Raw genomic sequence first — 18,404 nt, forward strand, 5'->3', positions numbered from 1 at the left:
GGGGAGGAAGGGAGGCGCCCCGCTCCGCCGATCGCTCGGTCCTGCAAACGCGCGCCGGGCGCTCTCCCCGGAGCCCCGCTCTGCGTGCCAGCGCCCTTGTGCAGCAGCAGCCCGAGGGGGCGGAGAGGAGGGGGCTGCGGCCGGGGTGGTAGGGGGGCGGCATCCCCCCTCAAAACCGCCTGCAAAGTGCTCCGAGCTGCAGACGGAGGCCGCCGGATTCGCAGAGCAAAGCCGCTCGTCCCGGGGCTCGGCGAGCGCGCGGGGCCGCCGGGCAGCGCGGCGGGTGCGGGTGGGCGCCGGTGCCCTCTGCGCGGGGCTCGGGCTCACCATGCCCCTGCGGGGCCGGGCCGCCGGGCACCAGCGGGTTCCCGGTTTGCCGCCGCCTCCACGCGCTCGGATTAGCGGCAGCCAGCGCCCGAGGATTTGAATCCGGACCCCGGAGGGAGTGTGTCTAAGGCCGACCCCAGAGCTGCGGCCCCGCGGCCAACATGCTTCTCAAAGGTGAGTTGCAGCCGCAGGGGCAACTTGGAGTTGGATGCGCGCGGGGCAGAGCCGCGGTCCGGTCCTGGGAGCTGCCCGGAGCTGGGGCTCCGGCCGGGGAAGCAGGCCCCCGGGCGGGCTGGCGGGCTCTGCGGGGTGCGCCCGGGCGGAGGGGTTGTTGCTGGAGCTCAGCCGGGTTCCGTGGCTTCTGGGGACACACGGGATTTGCCCCGTGGATCAAGCTGTCAGGCCTAGGGATCAGGCTGGACGAGGTCATTTGGAGACCACAGTGAGGAGCTGTCCATGGTGGAAGGGGAGCCGGCCTCCTGGGACCTCTGCTTTGCTATGACAAAGTTTTGCACTTGCAGGCTCCGTCCCCTTTGCCGGCTCCTGCCGCTTGGTGGGGGCCGGTCCAGCCCGCTCCGGTGCAGCCTCCGGTCCGTCCCTGCGCGGCCCGGGCACTCCCCGCGCGCCCCAGCTTCCCAGGTGGGGCCCGGGCGCGGGCACCTACCCTGCAAACCCAGCGTTGGTCTCCAGGGACCGGGTCCGGGCACCCCGCGGCCGAGGGGATGGCGAGCGCCTAGTGTCCGGTTCCTCAAACTTTCCCTTCGCCTGGAGCGGAGGGATGAGGACGCGGAGGCCGTGCCGGCTGCGTGCGCTGCCTGTGCCAGGCTGCACTGGAGGTCTGGCCCAGGGACCACCTCGCCACGACCCCCGGCAACCCGGCTCCCCGCCGCCGAGCGCTGCAAAGTTGGCGCCCGCGCCGGGGAAGTTCTGCCGCGCCCCCACGTGGCCGCCGGCGGGGAGCGGTCCCCGGGGCCCCGGGAGGGCAGGTGACCGCGGCGTTAGTCCGTGGGCCCCACCACCCGCAGCCCCGACCTCCGCCTTTGCCTCTGCCTCGCTCCTCTCCCAAGTCCGGTGGGCTCCGCGCCCCGCCGCCCCCATCCCCGCCCGTCCCTGGCCGACCAGCTCCGGCGCCGCCCGCGGCGGGCAGTGCGGGCCCTGCGGGAGCGGCTGCAGCGAGAGCTCAGGTAACGGAGGGGCCTGATCCCTGCGCTCCGCGCTCCAGCCTTAATCCGCCCTTGTTTCCATGGCAACAGACCGAGGTGTCGTAAGCAAGGGATTCTGACCTCACAGTGGGATGGAGAAGGAGAAAACGGGCAGGAGGAGGTGGCCGAGGACGGGGAAGTGAAGCCTCCAGGTGGACGGGGAGAAACAGATGCAGGGGCGATGGAAGAGACGCCCCTAAGCAGGCTGGACAGGTGGGAGAAGAAACCACGCCGTCACTGGGAGCAATAAAGGCTGTGGGATGGTCCCTCCCTGCTCAGGCTGACCCAGGGTCCCGGGTCTTGGCAATACAAACTTGTGCGTGACTTGTGCCCTCCACGTGGGTCGGCGGTGCAGGGCCGAGGAGGAAATGGTGACTGCCTTTCGCTGTGGTGTGGGGAAAGTCTCCCTGGCTGGTGAGAAAACCCTTCCCCCATGCACCCCAGTTCATTGTCCCTGCAGAAAGCGATTAAACATGTGTTCAGCAACCAGAGAGTCTCTGCACAGAGAGGTGCTTTCCACAGAGCTGAGCGCAGGCCCAAACCTGCCATGCTTGGGCCTGGAGCCTGCAAACTCGCCCCTATGGGGAAGGCTTCCCCCGCGGCCAGGTTTAACAGGCCACCATGTTTGCCTGCAGGCCCATGAGGGAGAGAGAGGGAGGACTTGACATCTCCTTTCCCCTTTGGCCTTTGTCTTCTGGCACCCTGCCGTGAGAAATAAGCCGAGAAGCAACCCCCACCCTCTCGATGGTGTAGGTGCTCAGGGAGGCTTGAGCAGCCTGGGGAAGCCTTTCTCTCCCATCTTGGCTAGCCACAGCCCCAGGTGGGATGAGCCCAGTGCATTGTGGGGGCCTTTCCTGGGGGAGGCTCTTACCCAGCTCAAGAGGTGGCCCTGGAGGCTTGGCAATCACGTGTGTTTCCAGAGAGGCCTATTCCCCCTCCCGGTACGGCGCGGCTGATGGGAGAGCTACCAGAAAGAGGTTTCCACCTGGACTGGCCGGAGGGACATAGCGGAGAGGACTGGCCTGAGGGACATAGAGGAGCCTGCTGCTTGGACACTGTGTGGGCAAAGGACTTTTGTTTTGTGTGTGTGTGTGTGTGTGTGTGTGTGTGTCCTTTTTCTGGGCAATTTTCTCCCTCTGCCCCAGATCTGATCCCTAGGACTTGTGTGTTTTACACACTTGCAGGACACTCAGATTCTCGGTGTGGATTCTAGGTATGTGCCCGCAGCCAAAGGTGTGCCTGAGGTGAATGTCAAGGTGGTTGGGGGGGAGGGGGGTGGTGGCCATTGAAGTTTCTGCTTCTCGGATTGTCCTAAAGGCTCCAATCAGTGCTATAGTTGGGGTTGCAGTTTCTCTGTCTCTCTGATGCAGAGTCCTGCATGGGGCCCTGCCCCTGAGGAGTTCCATATTTCCATTATGATTTGGAAAAGCGTTTGAAAGATGAAAAAACAAAAAAAAGTAGCCTTTCCTAGGTTCTGGGGAGAGAGGAGAAGAGAAAAGAAGCTTACCTTCCTGCAAAGGATAGGGCTTATGGTCTTGACCATGATGCTGTGTGGAGTTGGGAGGCTCAGTGGTCTGAAGTCTCAGAGGAGTAGGAAGGGGAGAGTAGTTATTGGACCATGAGGGTCACCTCTGGTTTCTGATTGTCCTGTTGCAGCGAGCACAAGTTAGGGGGTGCTGCCTTGCAGCTCTTAATGAAGGATTCTGCTGGGCACAGCCCTGCCTTAGTGAGCCAGATCAGCCCTGAGAGCGCAGCGGATCCTGCTGCTGACAGACCTGGGAGCTGAAGGCTTCGGCAGCTGCCCTGCCAGCTTTTCCATAGCCTGGCCCGCCCTGTAGAACCAGGGGTGTAAGAAGTAAGCCTCTGGTGGGAGATAAGAGGCAGGCAGGCAGGGCAAGCGAGGCCCTGAGCCACCCAGTATCATCCAGGAAGGAGGGGCGGCCTGCTGGGGATGTGGCTGAGACAGAAGCGGCCTGCTTACGGTCAGAATCTATGGTTTTCCTTGTTAGAGCTGTACAAGCAGCATGCAAATCAACAGCCCCTGGGCTCATACGGAATCTTCAAGTTTCTGTCTTGTTAAGCAAGGAAACAGAGCGCCAAATAGGCTTTGTTAAGTGGCATCCTAATTAATAATTTAAAACCTTGTAGCTGTCTTTCATTAGAATTTATCTGTACATCAACCACAAAAATCAGTCAAACACACTCATTTATAAGTTAATGCTACCCCTGAATAATTCAGCGAGAGCCAGACTAAGTCCTGCAGCCCAGCAAGATGCATTGTGTCCCTTTGGTTTCCACAGCCAGCTGGGCTGGCCTGGCGGCCAGATCGGGTCTCTTTTGTGGAAAGAAGGGGAGGCGCAGGGGGGACGGGGCCACGGGGTTGCCAGGTGCTGGGTTGGTTTGAGGCCAGAGGTTCCCCGGAGACACAGAGAGTCTCCGTGTGGCCAGGTGTGAACAGGCTCCATGTCTTGGAGCCACTGGTGACACGGCCCACTCCAGTCCCCGCAGAGGGGTGGCCTGTGGGCAGCCATGGTACACTGCTTTCTGCTTCAGAGGGAGTGCAGAGGGGACATAAAGAGCCCTGCTTGCGAGGGTGGAGACAGGAGGCTTCAATCTTAGCCCAAACCCGGGTGGAACTTCCCTCTTCCCAGACCAGTTGAGTCCCACTCAAGGAATGCGGCCTCGTGACCCCATCATCACCGAAAAAGCTGCTTTCATTGGGAGCTTCTTTCCTCAAAGCCCCGGGCCCTTATGCCAGAAAAGAGAGGCCAAGAGGAGGAATTTGGGGGAGCACCAGGACACCTCAGGAGAAAGAAGAGGCCGAGTGAGTGGCTGACGAAAGTGCGTGCATGCGTTTCCTGACTGGTGGCCAGAATAAAGACGAGGACAGCAGTGGCAGAGTTCCATCTGTGAGCTCAGAAAACCGCGTAGGAAATGTGCTTCGGTTCGGTGCCTGTCACGCCAGCACCTCGCTGCAGTCCAACAGGTCCATTTTCTGCAGAGAACCTGTTCCGGACCCAAACTCCCGCCTGGGCGCCCTGGCCCCACCACTACAGGGTGGCTGGACCCCAGGGTTTCTGGTCTCCGTCTCAGGCTGCCAACCCGGAGCCCTCTGGGGGGTTAAACGGCTCTGGGTATGGGGTCCAGGTAGCTATCTGGAGCAGACGGCGGACTTGATGCCAGGAGAGGTTCTTGGCCAAGTTTGAAAAGAGAAAGTCTCGTTAGGAAAAGGAAAAGGCCCGGGAGGGGGAGGCTTGCCCTCAGACCTGGAGCAGATTGACAGCAGATGGATCCGAGGAGGGAGGCTTGTGGGGTGAATCTGATGCCAAGCTTTGGAGTCGGGGCCCGAGAAAGGACAGGGCAGAAGTTCACTTGTGGGAGATGAGAAGGAGGGGGCAGGCATCGTGAAGGATGTCAAGAACGGATCTGTTGGGTACCATCTGCAGCGAAGTAGTGGTTAAGGTTAAGGCAGAGAGGAGATGACAGGGAGGGAACAGATGGCCGAGGAAGCAAAATAGCTGGCGAAACAGGAACAGAGCCTCCAGGGACAGCAGAAGGCAGGACCTCCTCGCAGAGTGCCGGAAGCAGCCCTTTCTTCGGGGTGCCCTGGCCAGACCGCCCTGGGTAGAAGCGAGGGAGAGAGAGGAGTGAGGTGGGGACCTTGGAGCTGGCCAGGGGGTCCAGGAGCAGGGACCTCCTTAGATGCCGTGGGCTGCGGAGAGGAGGCCCAGCTGGCCGGCTGGCCGTCACTAGAGTGAGCCAAAGCCGCCTCGGGACTCGGCATGCCTGGCCGTGCCTGCTGGGAGGAGGGGTGGGTGCTCCCTGAGCACAGGGGCAGCAGGGACTGGACTCCTCTTCCCAACCTGCCTTGGGTCCGCTTGTGCCAGCCTCTGTCCACGTGCTGACCACAGCTGCTTACGATGACTAACGGGCCAAGTTAACTACACGCTACGCCTTAGCTCACGTCATCTCCACAGTCACCCTTCAAGATCAGCCTGTGCCTGCCCCTGCTGTACTGGGAGGGAAACCGAGGCACAGACACACGAAGTCCCTCGCTCCGGGTCGCTCCTCGTTGACTCAGAGTGCAGTCCCAGGTCTGTCTGCTACCACTCTCTCTCCTGCCCCTCTCCCCCTCTCAGCCCCACCGGCTCCCATGCCCGTCTGCCTTGATTTATGTGGCGTTTGTTCTGCGGGTGCCGGGCGCTGCTGAATCATTCGTGCCTCGTTGCAGAGCTCCCCGGTCGTCCCCATGCACCCCCTCCTGGTTTCCCTCCAGGAGCGCCTTTGGCCGGCCCGGCACTTCGGGGACTCTGAGCCGCCGGCTCATGTGTCTCTACTGCTCTGCCCCTTTGTGTCTGGGCGGACACACCCATCACCTGCTGTCTCCTGCTCCCGGCTCTTCATTACAGACGGAGGTGGGACCGGGGGCCAGCACCAGTCTGTCTGCGTTCACGCCCTTGAGAAAGGTCTGGCTATGGCTTCCCTGGGGGCTGGGCCCTCTCCCTCGCTTCCCGCTGCAGCCAGACCTGTGGATGTGCTGGTAGCCGCATCCCACACTGGCTGGTGGCTGTCTGGAGAGCAGCAGCCCCAGAGCGGGCCGGCCCAGGCGGGTGGCAGGCTGGTGATACTGGCCCCCCACCTGCACCTGCCCCTCCTCCTCCTCCTCCTCCTCTGGAGTGCTTATCCCTCCTGGGGGCTGCCCCTCAGCCCAGCCCTGGCCTATCATCGGCATGGTAACTGCTGTACTCCAGAGAGGACTCTGCCTTCTTCACCACAGCAAGGTGTCTGAGCAAACAGATAATGCTGGGCGCTACTCAGCCAGCCAAGTTGGGATCCGAAACTGCAAACAGCTCCTGCTATCTTCTGATTCAGTGCTGGCACAGCAGGAGGACTGGCACAGCACCGTGTGTGTGTGTGTGTGTGTGTGTGTGTGTGTGTGTGCGCGCGCGCGCGCACTCCTGCAGAAATACACCTGATGAGCTCACACAACAGGCTCGGGGGAGTGTGTGTGCCAGGCATCTGCTGTGGCAGAGTAGAGCACCGGAGTGCACGCTCCTGGCCTGCTGGCCTTGAAGCCCACATTGGCACTCACACCCTGGGGCCAGCATGGCATGGTGCCATGGATGAGCTGGAGAGCCGCTCAGTGGGGTTCCCGGGCGTGGGCAGGCAGGCACTGTGTGTGACACATGTGAACAAAACTTGTTGAGCGGGTGTGCGGGTCGTCCGTGCAGGGGCGGGTGGACGTGACTCATCACGGATCTGCTGGGAGACCGACCGGCCGCTGCGGGCCGGGGAGGCGGGGCCGGCTGGCCGCCTCCGGGGCTGACTCCAGAGGGAGGGGCCCCGGCGGGCAGGGCTCCGAGCCCTCCGCCCACGGAGCGGGTGTAAAAGTTTGCTTCTGCCTCTGATACGGCCCTCACAGAGTTTGCCATCTCTCTCTCTCTCTGGGCTCCTGAGCCGACACAGAGTGCAGGGGCCTCTGCACTGAGAGATTCATGAGGCCCTGGGGGGGAGATTGGCATCCTTCTGACGATGATTTATTTATAGGGCGGCGGGATGATGGGGTATGGAGGCTAAGGGGCCTCCATTAGTGAGAAACACACAAGGCTTCAGGAAGCCTTGCTCTGCATTTGACATTTAGTGGGGCGACTCCTGCCAGGGAGCCGCCTTTTCTTTGAGCAGGTTTTGCCTTTCATGTTCTATTCATGGGCTTGTCGGAGCCGGCCGGGAGCAGGAAGGAGCCTGCGGTGCATGGGCCTCGAGGCCGCGCGGGCCCCTGGGGGAGAGGCGGGACCGGGAGGTCACAGGTTAGCGGTGCGGGGCAGCCTGGGCAGGCGCAACGAGGGAGAAGCAACTCTGCTCCTGTGCCTCGGGCAGCTGGGCAGCTGTCACCCCCTGGCCGTGGGGGTGGCACGGGCTGCAGGCTTCACGCAGCTCGGTGCGTACGCTCCTGACCGGCTCCGTCCTCGCTGGCCGCCGGGCGATGCCTCCGACAGCGGCCGGTGCCGCCGGGCTTGGGCCTGGCCCCGGCCCTTTTCCTCCCGGGGACGCTGGGATCGTGGAAAGAACACAGCGCTGGGGCCTCGGGGCTGTGTTGGGTCCCATCTTCGTGGCCGACTCTCCGGGCCTCAGTTTCCCCATCTGCCATACGACAGGGAGAATGGTTTTCCAAATGTGTTTCAGCAGTTCCTTCAAATGTCACCCAGGGTCAGAGCCAGGAGAGGAGACAGACCCGTGCGGGGCTGGGGCAGGGGCCTCCTCCTCTGGCTTCCGCCGCCCCAGCATCCTCCCTTGCGGTCCCCCTTGGCGAGTCAGTGCACCCGGGAGGCCATGGTGTGAGGGGCGCGTGCTGCCAGCGAAGACCCTCCCTGCCCCGGGGCCTGAGGCGGCCTGCAGGAGGGACTTCCTCCTCTCCTCTGGACACAGTGACCACGAGCTCTCTGCAGACACTGCCTGCACCTTGGGGCTCCGGGCCCTCCCCTCCCTCGCCCCTCAGCCGGGCTTCCGCTGTCTCCTCCGTCTCTCCACGGTCGCCGCTCTGGCTCAACGTTGACCTCACCAGACATTTCCTCTTCTCACCGGACCTTCCCATGGTTTTTGGCCACAGCTGCCCCGTGGCTTCCCTGTTAGCAGCTCCCAGGTCTTCCTCTGGCTTCTGTGGCCGCTGGTCCTCAGCCTCCATGGCAGCTTTGCCTCCTTCGGCCGTCCTGCCCCTGTGCGGGCCCCTGGGCGGGCCCCTGGGCCCTCTCTCCTCCGCACACAACACCGGGAGTTCCAGCACCCACTGGCCGTGCGCCCACTTGCTGGCTCCACCCACGTCCCATCTCCAATTGAGATGTTGCTTCTGATGCCCAGAGCATTCGTTCCAGCCTACCCCCATGTTCCCTGAGCTCACTACAGACCTGCTTCTTCCTCATTTCCCCTCGATCTCTGACATCTGGTACCACCATCCTTACTGGTACCCTCAGCCCAAGAGCTGGACCCAGGGACCAGCCCCTCCCCACCCTCCTATTGGTCCAGCGGGAAGTGCTGCCATTCTCCTTCAGTGTCCTTCACCTCTCCGCCGCTCCTGCCTGTCCCCTAGCCTGGCCACTGCCTTCTCCCAGACCAAGCAGCAGCCTCCTCCACGCCTGCCTCCTCCCAACCCAGGTTTTCCATCGTGGCCAGTTTCTACGGTGCTACACAATATCGTCCCTTGCTTAAAAACCTCCAGTGGTTCCTTTGTCTTTGGGGAATAGTCCAGACGCCCCAGCGTGGCTGAGAAGTCCTCCCCGCTTGCCCCACCTGCAGCTCCACCCTCCCTTCTCCCCGCTGCCCACTTTGGGCTCTGAGGTGCAGATCTAATGGACTTCTTTCAATCCGACCGCATCATGCTCTCTCCTCTGTAAGGATCTGCATAAGCAGTGCATTCTGCTTAGGATGCTATCTGCTGCCTCTTTGCCTTCAGTCCTGTGGACTCAGCTTACACATGGCAGCCTTGGGAAACCTTCCTGCATCTTCTGGACTAGGGGAGGGGTTCTGGAGTTCCCTAATATTGCACTCAACCAGTTTTTTTGTTTTTTGTTTTTTTTTTAAATATATATTTTTTATTGATTTTACACAGAGAGGAATTGAGAGGGACAGAGAGTTAGAAACATCGATGAGAGAGAATCATCGATCAGCTGCCTCTTGCACACCTACTGGGGATGTGCCCGCAACCAAGGTACATGCCCTTGACCGGGATCGAACCCGGGACCTTTCAGTCCGCAGGCTGACGCTCTATCCACTGAGCCAAACCGGTCCCGGCTACTCAACCAGTTTTATTGTAGTTACTTTTTAAAAAAAAAATTGACTAGAGAGAGAGAGAAACATCCACGTGAGAGAGAAACATCAATTCACTGCCTCCTGCACGCCCCCTACTGGGGATTGAGTCCAAAACCCTGAACATGTGCCCTGACCAGGAATCAAACCAGATACCTCTGGGTGCATGGGACAGGGCTTATTGCAGTTACATTTATATTCTCTGATGCTCTGGTTTCTCTTCAGATCGCATAAATCTTTCGCCTTTTACATTTATATTCTCTGCCTTCCCCACTGGATGGCAAGTTCCAAGAGGAGACATGTCCCCCAAGACCCGCTCTCCACCCTCCTCCTGCTGTGTGTGTCAGGAGGGTGGCCCTCCCACTTCTACCATGCCCTCCCACTCTAGTTGGATTCAACCAGTGGTGAGTCCCCATGGCTCCCCAAGGCTCTCTGCCATCACCCAGTTTCTCCCACAAGTACAGCCCGGAGTGCCACTGGGGCGTGGAGAAGTGAGACAGAGGAGGGAAGAAGCCAGTAATGGGCACTCTTGGAGCAAATATTGGACCGTGGGCCACCAGAGCTTCCTCCCACTGGGAACGTGGGGACACAGTGTAGAGCACGCACCTCAAAGTTGGCTCCCCCAAAGGGAGTGGGGTATGTGTGTGTTTACACACAGCTCCCACCTGTCACTGCTGAGAGCTGAGCCTGTGGGGGGATGACTTCGCAGGCACTCCTGGCCGGCATTGTGGGAAAGCAAAGGCTCTCGCTGCCGGAGGAAGCCCTCAGGCAAAAAAGACACGCCGGTTCTGGCAGTTGGGAGTCAGGCTGGTGTGTGCTGAAACGGTAAAGGCAAGGGACATGGGCAGGCCCTCAGCAGCTGCTAACAGCTTCTACCAGCCAATTCCGGCAGCCCCGTCTCTGGGGTCCGAGCGCGCTCCTTCCCCTGGCCCCCCGGCTCCCCTGCCCGCCATCCCCACCTTCATGATGTACTCATCCTATTACTCAGTCTGAGGGCGCTCCCTGTTCCTCCTGCCAACACCTGGGTAAACAACTCCTGCACCGAGTGAAATGAATGAAATGTGGCGCATACTGCAGACATTGGGTAGATGGGGTTGAGTCAGTAACTAAGGCCATGTCTTGATGAGTTGATTAGAAATGTTGACTGAATGATGGTGCGTTTAGTTGGAACCCAAGAAACTTACTACCAAAACCTAATTTTTAAATTGTTCTGTAACAGTACGAGAAATGAAATCATGATTACATAGGGCTTAAAAAAGAAAGGAGAACAACAACAACAACAAAAAAAAACCTACTGCCAGGGACTAGTAAGCAACAGTTGTGTGTTTTGTTTTGTTTTGTTTTGTTTTCAGTGAGAAGGATGCAGAAAGGCGTCTTTCCCTTGTGCAATGACTCGTGAAAAGCAGAAAAGGTGTGTATGTTATTAGCCCCAAGTTACAGATGGGGACACTGAGGCTCAGAGGGGCTACATAGCTCATCTCAGGCCTATGGCTGCTTGCCTCACACCCCAGCCCTGCTCTGCTTCCCATGCCGTGGCTGTGGCTGGAGGAAGCTAACAGGCACAAAAGGCAGGCCAAAAAGGCCACAGAGGATGTCTGGTGGAGCAGGAGCTGTGTTGGAAAAAAGAGATCTCTCACTCAGAAAAGTTTAGAGTGGTTCTTGGCAGATTTTTCTGGAGCAAAATGTGCACTATTGATTCCATGGCAAGTGAAAACCTCTGGCGGACACTCTGGGCTTCAGAGAGCTCACACGTTTCAATGAGGCTGGTTTGAGCACAAGGAAATAACGCTGCCAGGTGCAGCTGAGCTCGGGGGCTGCCTGGGGTCAGGAGACTCTGCCTCTTTCGTCTTCTCTCCCATCCGTGAAACTGACTTGTTACTTTGAACTGCTTCCTTCCCTCCCTCCCTCCCTCCCACAGAGGGCTCCCTGGTTGTTGCCCAGCCTGCGGTTGAAATCGAATCTCTGAGCAGAGGGAGAGGCTGGGGCAGCTCACAGGCCGCACTCAGGAGAAAGAACCAGCCGAAGGGGAAAGTTTACCAGGGATCATGGGGTGGCGAGTGGCCCTGGGCTGCCCTGAGGTAGCAGAGGCTATTATGTCCCTGTAATTGGCCAGCTGCCCCCGTGGGCGGGCACGTCTGCTAATGGACTAATCGGATTGCAGAGAGGAAGCTTGTTGGAAAAAGGGGGCTTACTGCGAGGAGATGTGTGGTCTGGACTCCAGAAACCTCCAGAACAGGGAGTGACGCCAGGAAGCGGCCGCTGTGCTCACTGGTCCCTCTCATGGCCTCTCCGTCCACCCAACCCAACAGTGCCTGCTTCTGTCTACCCGCCCCTGCCCCCCCAACTTTCCACAAGGCCCCATGTGGCCACCAGTGCGGCTTGCTCTTCAGGGTGGCCTTCCCGCTCCTCCTCCTACCGCTAACGGCCCCCCATTCTTGGTGTCCCCAGCTTTATTTCCCAGAAGAGGGTCCCCAGTGGAGCCAGCTATGCTTTTCCACTTAGACCTGTTATAGATCATGGCCCCCTATGGATTATCTCTCTGCCCATGGAGGGGCCGGCCGCCTTTTATCCTGTCAGCCAAAGGGGTGGGGGAGGGCCCTCTTCATCGGACAAACATTGACCCGCTGTTGAGTGTCTTCCTACTGAGGATGAAGCAGGGGATGAAAACCAAGTCCATAAGGAGCTCACGTTCTAGCGGGGAGAAGGGACCATAAATGCCTTCACTATATTCCGTTAGGTGGGGTGGGTGCGTAGGTGGAAATGAACAGAGGGCAAAGGAAGGACCAGAGAGTGGCCATGGAGCCGCTATGTTAGAGAGACTGGCTGGACGTCTTTCTGAGAAGGTGGTATTTGGACGGAGGCCTCAGTGCAGTGAGGGCAGGCTCCCTGCAGCCACCGGAAGCTCTGCTGCCGCGCGGGAAGAGGGCTGCAGATGAGGGAGCAGGAGTGTGCGGATGCCACACCCAGCTGCCTCTGGGCCCCCGGCTGTGGGCAGGCAGGTGTTCTGAGGTGCCGCCCATGCTGGAGGTCCTTGGGAGAGGATCAGAGTTTGGGGTCAGCCGAGGCGCGTCAGCCCCTTGGCCAGGGGAGGAGCCAAGGCGTAGACCAAAGCCACAGCGATGATGGGGGAGGGGAAGGAGAGGCAGGTCTGGGGATTCCCTGCCCACTGGGCTCAGACACCGCTCCCCCTCGGCTGTTCCTGTGGCCCAGGCTCTGGCCTGTGTCCAAGGACAGAAATCAATTCCCAGAAGCCTTTCCTTTTACACCAGAGTAGGAAACATAGAACTTAGTTCTGCGTATGGTCTTGTCTCGCTCACCCACTGCCTCATTTACACATCAGCTTCTTCTCCCAGAGTAACATCTTGGGACTTCTCAAATGATGCGTGGCAGGAAACATTGGAAATCACATAATCCCACAACCCAGGAGTGGACAGTGCGTCCCTCCCGGGACACTCGGGGCCTCCTCTCTGCTACACTCTCCCCTGCGTTCATGCAGCTGGCCTGTCTTGTTAAAGCCACGCTATATCTCAAAGGCTCCGAGGCTGGTCATTCTAAACCTGTTTTTAAAAAATATATATATATTTTTTAATTGATTTCAGAGAGGAAGGGAGAGATAGAAACATCAACGATGAGAGAGATTTACTGATCGGCTGCCTCCTGCATGTCCCCCATGGGGGATTGAGCCTACAACCCGATCATATATCCCTGACCAGAATCGAACCTGGGACCCTTTGGTCTGCAGGCTGACTCTCTATCCACTGAGCCAAACGGGCCCTGGCTAAACCTGTTTGTTTGTTTTTTAATATATTTTATTGATTTTTTTACAGAGAGGAAGGGAGAGAGAGAGCTAGAAACGTCGATGAGAGAGAAACATCGACCAGCTGCCTCCTGCACACCCCCTACCAGGGATGTGCCCCCTACCAGGGATGTGCCCGCAACCAATGCACATGCCCCCGACAGGAATCGAACATGGGACCCTTCAGTCTGCAGGCCGACGCTCTACCGCTGAGCCAAACCGGTTTCGGCATAAACCTGTTTTAATGGTTACAAAATGCCCATCGTGTGCCGGCCGGTCCCCTTGGGCTGTGCATGGAGGCTGTTCCAGGTTTTTGCTGTTAGGAACCATGTTGCTGCCAACACCTGTGCACACGCCTTAGTCCACGCGCTGTGTGGCTTCCGGGCAGGGAAAGGAGAGCAGGGTGGGAGGTCAAGGCCCTCCCAGGGAGTAGGGAGGTGGAAGCCTTGTGGGGGGTCAGTGATGCCCCTTAGGGACCCCGACTTGACTCCACCCTAGGCAGCGGCCAGACAGAGCTGACAGTTTCTGGAGGGGAGGGTGTGAGTGCGTGTTTTGAGGCTGTGCACGTGGCCTAGGTCTCCAGAGAAGCAGGCCGTGGATAAGCCAGGGAGGGTGGGGAATGTAGAGGCATTAGTCTTCCTTGGGGTTGTTACGGTGTGTGGCATGCAAAACTCGGGAGGATTTGTGTGATTTCTGACAGGTTTGTAGGCTCTTTGGTGCTAGAGGGACCTCAGGCAAATGCTTTAATTCTTTGGGCCTCAGTATAGCCATCTGAAAAGTGGGGCGAGTGCCCTGCCTCTTGGGGTTCTGAGATTTGTGACAGAATGGATATAAAGCGCCTTCTCGGCATGCAACAAGACCTCAGGGAGATGTTGAGATATATATTTATTTACGTTTTTATATTTGAGAGAGAGTGGAAGGGAGGGGGAGAGGCAGAGAGACACACTGATGGACATCGATTGGTTGCCTCTGCACACAACTGACCAGGGCTTGAACCTGCAATGGAGAATCGAACCCGGGACCCCTCAGTCCGAGGGCCGGCCGACACTCTATCCACTGAGCCAAACCAGGTAGGGCAAGACGTTATTTTCCATCTTCATCATCTTTTTCTGTTCTTCAACAGACATGCGCCCCGGCCTACGGTGCACCAGGCTCTTTGGGGACCCAAGTACCAAAGTCAATGTCACAGTCCTCTGCCTGGTGGCCTTGCCTCCCGGGCCTTTTTCCTCGTTGCAGATCCCTTATTTGTTCTGGGGTCCATACCGAAGGAGGCTGGGGTGTCCCCAGCCTGCCTGCTTGGCAGATGAGTCCTCAGTGGGCCTCAGGGCCCTTGCAGGATGCCTCCCCATCTTTGCACAAGCTGGCAAGCTGCCCCCTTTTTAACTCCTGAGGGGAGAAGGGTGTCTGAGCAGCTGGCAGAGCCCTTGGGAGTGCAGCCCTCAGAAGTCTGGGGTGAGAAGTGGCACCTCCTAGTGGGTCAGTTTCACAGCCGCCGGCCCGGGGAAGAGCAGGGACGGGAAGGCCTGCATTGGTGGAGAGTTTGTCCGGGAGGGGCCGGGGAGAAGCAGCTGCCAGTCAGGCCTGCCGGGGGCTCAGACTGTGCAGCCCAAAATGGGGGCACAGACCCTTCCCGCCTCACCCCCTCTCTCCCTCTGAAATGGGGTGCCATCTCTCTCCCCGCCCTCCATGGGCTATGGAGGCTCCCTGGGGTAGACTGCTCAGCTCTCTAGGGCCAACCCTTCCACCCCGCTGGGAACTGGCCAGGGCATTTTTGCTAACAACTAGCCACATGACAATCCCAACAGAATTAATGAGAAAAATAAATAAAAAAAAATAATGTTTCTTTTAAAAAGAGAGAGAAAGGGGGAGAATAGAAAACAGTCCTTACACGCAAGCTGCTGCGGTGTCTGCCAGGACCTACGATCCAGTACTATCTATTTTTTAATAATTGAGGGTAATAAATATGTATTTCTTTCTCCTCACCCCCCATCCTCTGCAGCTTGTCAGCTCCCTGCGTCTCTCCTCTGATCAGACCAAGTCTTCCCCAAGCAAAAAAAAAAAAAAAAAAAAAAAAAAATCCTTTAAGCAAAAAGGATTAAAGCCTTGAAAGTAGGTCTGCCTGAGCTCTCCCCTCCCCCCTTCCCCGCTCCAGTGTTGGTGAGAAGCCCCTGGGGGAGCTAAGGAGAGGGGTGGTGGGAGGAGCTGATGCAGCCAGTCCCTGGGGTGGGGGTGAGGTGGGGGCTGTAGGGTGGACCAGTGGCTCCCTCCCTGCACCCTTTCCAGGTCCAGGCCTGGGCCAGCCTGGGGGGGTGGGGGGAGGCAGCCCAGCCCAGCTCTCCACTGGCCCCGAAGAGGGGCAAACCTGGGCACCAGGGACCCCGGTCTCTCACGTACAGGACATAGGTAGGAGGGCTCTGGTCTTACTCTCAGCTTGGCTTACAGCCTGGCTTTGTGCGTTAGGGGCCTGTGTGACCTTGAGGGAAAGCTTGCGTCCTAGTGTCTAAATTTGTAAAATGGGAAGATACACAGTATCTGCCTCACAGAGGACAGCCCCGTGCCTAGCACATGGTAAGTACACAGTCAATGGAATTGTTATTTTTACCTGATTCTCAGACACACAGGGCAGTCTGTGGTCTTGCCGATCCCAGGGCCCTCCACAGCTCCCGGGGGCCTGCCCGGCACACCCGTGTTTCATGCAGCCTTCCCTACACCCTGAGAAGAGGGGTGATGTGGCCCCCTCTTGCCCCAGGCTGCTGGACCAGTCGGTGACAGAACTAGAGCTCACAGTAGGACTTGCATCCTCTCCCTCACTTCTTGTCCTCCCTCCACCCCATGTGGCTTCCTGACAGGCACCCAATATCCTCGACCCAACCCAACCGGGGCCCAGGAGCCAAACCCGGAGCCAACCCAGGGAAGGGCTGGCCTGCCTGGGAAGCGGGCGCCCAGGGCGGCCTGGCTGCCGCCTGGCAGACCCCTCCCCCTCCCCGCCGCTGCCAGCCTTCGCAGTTCTGCCGCAGCAGCAGCCCCGGCCTAAGCGGCCTCCCTCCCCCTGAGCTGGGCACACGCACGCCCCACGCTGCACGCCGAGCGGGCTGCCGGCGGCTGGCCCCGCGCCCCTGCACCCACCCAGGCCGGGTCCCTGGCCTGTCCCAGCGCTCAGGGCTTGCCACCTGGTTTCTAGGGCCCCTGGGGACACGCCCGCCCTGGCGGCTCTGGGCCCGAGGCAGGCAGGCAGGCAGGCGGAGAGGAGAGACAAGGCCATGACGGCCGGAGGGCAGGGAAAGCGGGGAGGGAGGTGGCTATTTATAGCTGGCTTTCTTTTGTTCCTTTTCCAGCAATGCTCCTCTTTAAATAGGGCCGGCTGGAGGCTGCAGTTCTTCCCAGGCCGCCTGTCGTCAGTGCGCCAGCGTGTGTGTGTGTGTGTGTGTGTGTGTGTGTGTGTGTGTGTGTGTGTGTGTGAGTGTGTGTGAGTGTGTGTGAGTGTGTGTGTGAATGTGTGTGAGTGTGTGTGTGTGTGAGTCTGTGAGTGTGTGTGTGTGTGTGTGTGTGAGTGTGAATGTGTGTGTGTGAGTGTGTGTGTGAGTGTGTGTGAGTGTGTGTGTGAGTGTGTGTGAGTGTGTGTGTGAGTGTGTGAGAGTGTGTGTGTGTGTGAGTCTGTGAGTGTGTGTGTGTGTGTGTGTGTGAATGTGTGTGTGTGAGTGTGTGTGTGAGTGTGTGTGAGTGTGTGTGTGAGTGTGTGTGAGTGTGTGTGTGAGTGTGTGAGAGTGTGTGTGTGTGTGAGTCTGTGAGTGTGTGTGTGTGTGTGTGTGTGAATGTGTGTGTGTGAGTGTGTGTGAGTGTGTGTGAGTGTGTGTGTGTGAATGTGTGTGAGTGTGTGTGTGTGTGTGTGAGTCTGTGTGTGTGTGAGAGTGTGTGTGTGTGAGTGTGTGAGTGTGTGTGTGAATGTGTGTGTGTGAGTGTGTGTGTGTGAGTGTGTGTGTGTGAGTGTGTGTGTGTGAGTGTGTGTGTGTGAGAGTGTGTGTGTGTGTGTGAGTGTGTGTGTGAAGAGGGACGTGTATATAGGGATGGGATGGGGGGTGGGCACCAGTGCATGTGTGTGCGTGTGTGCAAGGATGGATGAGGGAATTGCCAGCTCTGTGTATGCGTGTATGTGTACACCAACGAGTTCAGAGGTGGGGATGGGTGTTCTTTGTATGTGAACATGTGTGTACATGGATAGACACATGCTTGTGTAGGAACAGGGCGGTTCTTAGTATGCATGTACGTGTGTTTATATTAGTGTGTACACACAGGACTGGGTGAGCCAGCTGCCCCTTGGATGTGTATGTCTATAGCACATGCACACATATATGTAGAGATGGGTCAGGGTAGGCACGTGTGAGTATCTCCACGTGTAGAGTGTGATGTGGGCAGCTCTTCAGGGTGTGCACATCCTGTGACGGGTCATTGGAGAGCAGTCACCCTGAGTGTGCGCTCGGGATGGGACCGGGGCGGTGACTGCTCACCAACGCCCTCAGCGAGGATGGGTCTCCGTCCTTCTCTCAGCGCTTGTGCCTGAGTGTGCCCTGTGAGTGCGGTGGCTGGGAGGTGAGTGTGAGCCCAGAAAAGGGACTCCAGGTTCCCCCTGGCTGCGGGGAGAGCATGCGGCCCTCCCGCCCCGCAGGTGCCCCCAGACTCGGTCCTGCAGGCCGAGACCCCTCCATTTGCCTTTCTCCCCCAGATCTCCGCTGGCAGAGCGGCCAGGGCGCTGTCTCCGCGCTCCTCCGGTAGAAAAGAGCAGCCAGAGGCAGGACGAGCCTGGCGAGGAGGCCCGGGGCTTTGGGGGCGCACTGGGCCCAATCTGGCCCAGCATCCGCCCCCCTCCCGCCCCCCCCAATGAACTGGCGCTAACGACGCGGCCAGCGCAGCCTCGGCGCTCGGACCGGACCGTCGCAGGTCAGGGTCAGGGTCAGGGTCATGGTCAGGGTCGGGGTCAGGGTCGGGGTCGAGGTCGGGGTCTCGGGGGCTCAGCTCCGGGTCTGCAGCGGGATGGACGGCGGAGGGCGCGGGGCTACAGAGAGCGCGGCGCCGGCGGGGGTGGGGGGGGCGGTCCTGGCGGGGGGTAAGGGTGGGGGTGGGCGTGGGGGTAGGGGGGTGGGGTAGGGGGTGGGGGTGGACTGGGGCTAGGGTAGGGGGTGGGGGTAGGGGGTAGGGGTGGACTGGGGCTGCGGCTGGGGGGTAGCTCTGCTCCAGGACGCCTGCCCCGGCCCCGCCCGCGCCCCCGGCCCCGCCCCGCTTTG

At 59.3% G+C, this 18,404-nt stretch overlaps 1 protein-coding gene across 1 annotated transcript in view; it reads left to right on the forward strand.

The window, feature by feature from the left end:
* RTN4RL1 (reticulon 4 receptor like 1) overlaps positions 1 to 18,404 on the forward strand; it is a 70,680-nt gene continuing 52,276 nt past the window's right edge. Inside the window, exon 1 of the mRNA XM_036408569.2 lies at positions 1 to 501. Within this exon, the coding sequence (XP_036264462.1) occupies positions 489 to 501 (13 nt within the window). The 5' untranslated portion in view covers positions 1 to 488. The remainder of the gene's footprint in view (positions 502 to 18,404) is intronic.

Source organism: Pipistrellus kuhlii, unplaced genomic scaffold, assembly GCF_014108245.1.
Source record: "Pipistrellus kuhlii isolate mPipKuh1 unplaced genomic scaffold, mPipKuh1.p scaffold_m20_p_39, whole genome shotgun sequence".
Taxonomy (NCBI): domain Eukaryota; kingdom Metazoa; phylum Chordata; class Mammalia; order Chiroptera; family Vespertilionidae; genus Pipistrellus; species Pipistrellus kuhlii.